The sequence below is a fragment of the Fukomys damarensis genome, unplaced genomic scaffold (genome assembly GCF_012274545.1).
Source record: "Fukomys damarensis isolate Sample0158 unplaced genomic scaffold, DMR_v1.0_HiC HiC_scaffold_23, whole genome shotgun sequence".
Classification (NCBI taxonomy): Eukaryota; Metazoa; Chordata; class Mammalia; order Rodentia; family Bathyergidae; genus Fukomys; species Fukomys damarensis.
In genome coordinates, this window is record NW_022900935.1 from 11,373,818 (window position 1) to 11,380,295 (window position 6,478).

At 57.8% G+C, this 6,478-nt stretch overlaps 1 protein-coding gene across 4 annotated transcripts in view; it reads right to left on the minus strand.

Annotated features, from left to right (window-relative positions):
- The window catches only part of Alpl (alkaline phosphatase, biomineralization associated), a 53,341-nt gene that overhangs the window by 2,179 nt on the left and 44,684 nt on the right, over positions 1-6,478 (minus strand). For all 4 annotated transcript variants that reach the window (XM_010626024.1, XM_010626020.2, XM_010626021.2 and 1 more), the window contains exons 7-10: positions 4,938-5,081; positions 3,452-3,521; positions 2,258-2,392; positions 87-278 (exon numbers count right to left, since the gene is read on the minus strand). In XM_010626024.1, the coding sequence (XP_010624326.1) occupies positions 87-278; positions 2,258-2,392; positions 3,452-3,521; positions 4,938-5,081 (541 nt within the window). The remainder of the gene's footprint in view (positions 1-86; positions 279-2,257; positions 2,393-3,451; positions 3,522-4,937; positions 5,082-6,478) is intronic.

Sequence of the window (6,478 nt, forward strand, 5' to 3'; positions counted from 1 at the left end):
CTCTCTCTCTCTCTCTCTCTCTCTCTCTCTCTCTCTCTCTCGGCTCTCCCTGTGCACCAGGCTGGCTGCATCTTCCGCCCACCTACCAAAGATAGAGTTGCCCCGGGGTGTGTATCCACCGAAGGTAAAGACGTGGGAATGGTCAGCCGTGACCACAGTCAGAGTGTCATTCAAAGAGGTCATGGCGCCTGCCAGTCCGATTGCTTGGTCCATCTCTACTGCCTCGTGCAGCGCTTGCTTGGCTTTGCCCTCATGGTGTCCATGGTCAATCCTGCCTCCTTGGGACATCAAGACAGAGGTCTTGAGTGAGGGGGAAGGGGAAGAGCTGTGCCCCCATTCCCTATGACGCCATCACCGGACTACCATTTCCTTGCCGGGGAAGAGCAGCAATTTCAGCAGGAAATACATGTGCCAGGCACACCTTAGGCATCTCATGTCACCACTGAACCTCTAGAGAGGCCAGAAAGGGGGTCACAGGACTAAGGCCCCTGTGTGGAGGATGCAAAACCTGGACTAAAGGCAGAACCACCAGAAGGAAGGGCTATGAGCTTCCAGTTGCCCCCTCTGCCCCCAGCAGTGTCTTCTGAGGCCTGAAGTCATCAAGGAGGCGGAGGAGGGGAGCACGCTGAGTCCCTACCATGTGCCAGGCATAGCAAACTGAGGTCTAGTTTTCTCTTCACAGCAGTCCTGGGCAGCCCCATTCACAGATGGAGAAGCTAAGGCCTAGAGCTGGGGAGTGATGTGATCCGCTGCTGGTGAGATCTGCAGGGCATTGAGTTCAGCCCCTTTCTCAGCCAGGTGTGGCGGCACACGCCTGTAATCCTAGCGCTCTGGGAGGCTGAGGCGGAAGGATAGCAAGTTAGATCCAAATCTGGGCAATTCAACAAGACTCTATTTCAAAATAAAAAATAAAAAGGGCTGGGAATGTAGCTCAGTGGGAAGGCCCTGGGTTTGATCCCCAGTATGGGGGGGAAGGGGGAGGGAAAGGGAGGAGGAAGAGGAAGAAGAAGAAGAAGAGCCTAGAAGCCCATTTTTTCAGTCCCAATTTTGAATATATCCCCTTTAAGCTAAAAGCATGGAGCCTCCCACTCCCAAAGGGCAGTGGAAATCCTCAGGGCCTGGCAGTGCCATGGTGGTCTTTTCTAAGCCTGAATCCTGTGCCACCTCCTTCAGGTGCACACAGGGGCTGGCTACATGCTTGGCCTAGTGACCAAGGACTGTGTGGCCTGAGGGACGACTCTCCCCTCCCCCACCTACCCATGGGGCTCTGCATGGGCAGACACTCCAGACTCTGAGGGTCCTGAGTCTGGGCACTAGGCTGTCCTCACGCCCTCCAGCCTCAGCTTCACAGCAGTCAGGCAGGCTGGCGGGGCGGGCACTCCCTTTGTTGTGGCTTGGTAGCAGCTGGCCTGGCGGGGTGGCCTGGCCCCGCTCAGGGAGAGGACCACTCCTGGGGGAACCCATGCTGCCACCGCTGGTTCCTGGCGGGTTCCTTGGCCTCAGAGGCCTGTCCAGAGCCAGGCCGAGACCGCTGGACTTGTGGGAACCCTGGGGTTTGGCAAGAGACAGACAGCAGCCGAGCTGGGCCGGCAGCCACTGGCTTTGGGACGGTGGGGGGCCTGGGTGCACGTGTACATGTGGTAAGTATTTGTGCAAACAAGTCCGCTTGTCTGCGTGGGCGTGTGTCCACTCAGGCCTCAGCAGGACAACCCGAGGGACCACAGAAGGCCAGGGCAGTTACAACGTTATCACTTTGAACTTCCCACTGCTGCTGTCTTGGCCACTGTGTAGTCAAAACAATGGTAATAATAGAAATCGTGGGGGTTCTTCCTTGCTGGGTCCTGTTGCAAGTACTTGATGTCTCTGAGCTCTGTGGAGGACAGTCACTCCGTCAGAGGAGGGAACTCTTTTGGGTCTCTATTTACAGAAATGTACAGGCCAAGGTCACACAGCCAGTGGGTGGCAGCACCAGGACAAGTTCTCACTCCTTGGCCACCGGCAGGGACAGGGACAGCACCGGGAGCCATGTGGAAGGGCAGTGTAGGAAGCCAAGGCCCGACAGGATTGACCTCCAGAGGAGTGAAACTGAGGGGCTGAGGGCCTTCCTGGACCGACCTGACTCACCCTCTCCACGCCCACAGGAGAACAGTGAGGGGACTGAAAGTTTCCACAGCGTCCTCTCAGCTGAGCCACCCCATCCCCTGACCTCAAGTCTGAGTTTTCAGCAGCTTTTCCTCAGCAGGTCTGGCTCCCCTACCTTCCACCAGCAAGAAGAATCCTTTCGGGTTCTTCTGCAGAATCTTGATGGCCACCTCCACCATCTCGGAGAGCGATGGGTCAGTCTCGTTGTTCCTGTTCAGCTCATACTGCATGTCCCCGGGCTCAAACAAACCTGGAGGGACACAAGAGGGACAGGGTGCTGAGCCCTGAGCCTTCCAGGAGGACCCCAAGGGACCTGGGATGTCTAAGAAAACAGGCTTCCTTCACCTAACTGGGGGGTAGTGTGGTGGAGGAGGAACCATATCCAGGTGGCTTTTGTGGGCCCAAATTATGCCCACAGTTCCTGTCATCTTCACAGCCACCACTAGGTCAAGGGGGTGGAGACTGAGGCCAGGAGGTGGCAACCTCTTGCCATTTCTAGACAAGCGGTGGCAGATCTGAGTCGAATCCACCAATCTACCTCAGCACAAGGGGCACAGGACACAGCACTGAGGCTCTGAGGCAGAGGACTGTGGCCCGGACTCCAGGGGCGACCCGAGCATGTGCAGAGTTGCAAGTGAGGCTTGGAGGGCACTGTGGTCTGTGCAGTGAAGGAGCAGAAAGCTCGAGGCCGTTGTCCCTAGTCTTCACAGAGCTTGTGGTGTGAGGAGAATGATTTATTCTTCGTCCATGTCACCAGGTTCTACATGGGCACCACGACTGTAAGTGTGCACAGCTGAACAAGAGCTCCCACCAGCAGAGCGCTCTGAGAGCCCAGGTATAAGGCAGCCTTGGGATGGCACCTGAGACTCTTGCCTCCAGGCACCCAGCCTTGGTGCAGTCCCCTCCCACACTGACCAGGGCTGGCCTTGATGTCCACCGGAGCCCGGAGCTGCCCTGGACCCCTCCTTGCCTGCTCCCCGTTCCCTGGTAGGAGAGCAACAAATCAGGCCTGGCAGAGGCAACGCCACTGGTGCTCACCCTGGCACGCAGCAGGGCTGAGTCCAGGCCTGAGGCTCCTGCCTGGGTCCCCAGCCCCATGGTCCCAGTGGGCATTTAGCTTCCCGGCCCATATTGCCCTCACTGTCCAATGCCTTGCAGCACTGCATGGCAGGGGCTGCACTCTTTGCAGCGACTGCCTCCCCTAGTGCCCAAGGGGTTAAGCCCTGCACAGCCAGCAGATTTCAGGCCTAATTCTGAGAACTGGACCCCTTCCCAGGGTTCTAGGTCTAGAAACTGAAGGCAGAGTTACCCAAGAGGTAGTCCACGGTGTGAAGGTTGAGGGCCAGGAGCTCCGTGCGATTCCAGACGAAGTGGGAGTGCTAGGAGGAAGGGCTCAGGTCAGCAGTGCTGGGGATGCACAGCCGCAGCTGGTCTCAGGGTTCAGGTCATGGTTCCTTTCCATCCTGTGATATCCCTATGCCTCCCCCGGGACCGACCATCCCTGACCTCAAGAATAAGTCAAAAGGCAATTACAGTGGTAACAAAGGCGGAGGAGGGTTCTGAGAAACCAGGGGACCCTGAGCTAAGAAGTCAGATCAGGGAGGTTTCCTGATGGAGGTGACTTCTTACCGGGGACGTGGGGGATAAGTAGGAGTTGCTCAGCCTGAAGTCAGGGAAGAGCTTCCTACCCAGCGGACTCACAGGGCAGAGACAGGTACAGGGGCCCCAGTGTCCCCTGAAGGGAATGAGCTAAGCGTCTGAGGAGTGAGGACCCCACCCTGTAGGGTGATACAGGAGATGCCACCTTGGCTGGGGTGCCAGCACTGCCAGGCTTTGGCTGTGTGTCCCCAAGACAGCCCCTTGTGGTTTTCAAACCTTGGGGCCGTTGTGGGAGGAGGAGGGCATGGAGGTTAAGAAGTGGGGCTGCAGCGGGATTTGGTGTGGGCTCTGGGTCCAGGGCAAGGATGAAGCCCTGGTCCCATGCTCCACGGAAAAGCCGTGAGGGGAAGGGTCTTTGGCTTGAAAGGGAAGGGTTCGAAGACGCCCAGTGCCACGCCTTCCCGCCCCAGGGGCCACTCTAGCCCTGCCACCACCCACCCTTGGCCCAGTCTCATCCCACGAAGCCTCCCTAGGGGCTGTCCGGGAACCCTGAGAAACCCAACCCCACAGTGTCATCAAAGTGGCGGCCAGCCTGCTCCCCACTGTCTTCAGTCCTGACCACAGTCATTTCCAGACCCCAGCTGGCCCAGGCTGGGCCACGGGACAGAGTTAAAGGGCCAGAGGCTTCTCCGAGGAGCAAAGCCTCGGTCCTCCAGGGGCCTCCCTGGTTGGCTGAGGGTCAGCACCACTGAGGACATCTCATCTTACTCCTTGGCCCACACCCTCCAGGGCTAGTCCTGCCTCCTGCCTCTGTCCAGCCCTGTCTCCTCTGCCCCTCCTCCCACTTGCTCAGGACTTCCAGACCCCTCCCTGGTGGCCTGTCCCCTCTGGGTGCCTGCAGGTCCCAGCCTTCCCACCACGGTAGCACGAAATTCCCTGTTACCAGCTGATTCACCCCTTGTGCTGCCTGAATATCCCTCGGGGGTCCCTTCCTCCCCGCTGTCTGCCCTCTTCTGTCCCACTCTGCAGGGAGACATTTGCTGGTCACCTACTATGTGCCAATCACTAGAGCTCATTGTCGTCCTGGAGGGAGGAATCACGGTCCCCATTTCACAGAGGAGAAAGTCGAGATGCAGAGGGTCCACCCTGGCTCCCACAGGCCACCTCCATAGCCACCTCCCCTCTCTCCCCGGCACCTTGTGTCTTGGTTTGAAACTCTTCCAGATGTCGATTAGGTTCAGGCCGTCCAGCCTTGTGCCCTTGGACTTCTCATCCATCTCGTACTCCACGTCGGTTCTGTTCTTAGGGTACATGTACTTCCGGCCACCCCCCATGATCACCTGAAGGGACAGGAGCCATGAGCAGTCCAGAATTTCAAGAAAGCCTAGTGGCAGCCGCTGGAACAGAGGACTCCTGGAGTCCCTCAGAATGGATGGGTCACAGGGCAGAGTTAAAGGGCCGGAGACTTCTCCAATGAGCAGAGCTTGGGTCCTCTTGGAGCCCCAGCCTCCCCTCCCCGGCTTCTTCCCAAGAAGGCAGCACTGCTGAGGGAAGGAGACCTTCCCAGCTCTGTGAGCCCGGGATTGAGTCTCTGCTAAGACCAGGAGTCTGTCCGACAGAATGTGATTTCTTTCTCCCAAGGCCACATAGCTAGTAGGTGGCAGATCCAGGACTCGAACGCAGGGACTATCCGATCCCAGCACCATGGCCCTGCTGTGGCATAGGTGACGCCTAGGACAAGGCCTCCTGTCCCCCCAGTGCGAGGCAGCATGCGTGCAGCAAGGCCCCAGCCAGAGGCCTTTGGGGCAGCCCAGCTGGGACTGGCCACCACCGCCTGGGCAAACAGTGGGGCCGGCCTCATGACTGTGTAGTCACTGCCAGGATAATTTTACCCACCACCGCTGGTGCGCGGGCAGACGGACGAGGGACTGTTTGTTTTCCTTGGGAGTCCATGTTTGAAGTCCTGACTATTTTTTAAATGGGGGCCAAGGGCATAACAGCCGCCGCCTGCGGTGACCACCACACTGGCACCTCATCGGCCTCTTCTCGACTTTCCGTTCTGTTTCCCACCTCAGAACTCAGGTTCCTCAGGGTAGAGGGAGCCAGGTGACCTGGACAGTGGAAGACCCAGGAGAGATGCCCCAGGCCAGCTGGGACCACGGGGCCTGGAAAGGCCGTGTATGTGAAGTTCAACTTGGGTTGGATCCTGACTACTGCGTGTTGACCAAGGGCTTTGCCACTGTGACCCTGCTGAGCCTCGGCGTCCCTGTCTATCAGGCGAGCACAACGCCCACCCACAGGACCCTTGTGGGAGGAGACAGTGTAGCCCTCCGCCCTTACGGGGCAGTCCGAGAGGTGTCTTTTCTGACTGAAATAATGAGGAAGGAAGTCCTTCCAGGGCAGCAAGGCGCTCAGGGCTGGGGCAGGGACGGAGGGGAACAAGGAGGAGGGGACCCCAGGTCACCCCCCCACTGTTCCCACAGAACCTGACCCCTTGGCATTTTCAGAGTGGAAAATGAAGCCCCCAGTCTTCTTGCCTGGAGCCTCATGGTTTCCAACCCCAGCAGAGACTTCATACAGGCTCATTAAACTCCCAAATAACAGACTTGCTGTTTGGCTTTGGGGTTTGGGTTTGTGTCTTTCTTTCTTTCTTTCTTTCTTTTTTTTTTTTTTTAAGCAAAAGATATTTATTTTCAGGGCGGACACCAAGATTTTTGTTTCATGTACAGCTTGGGGG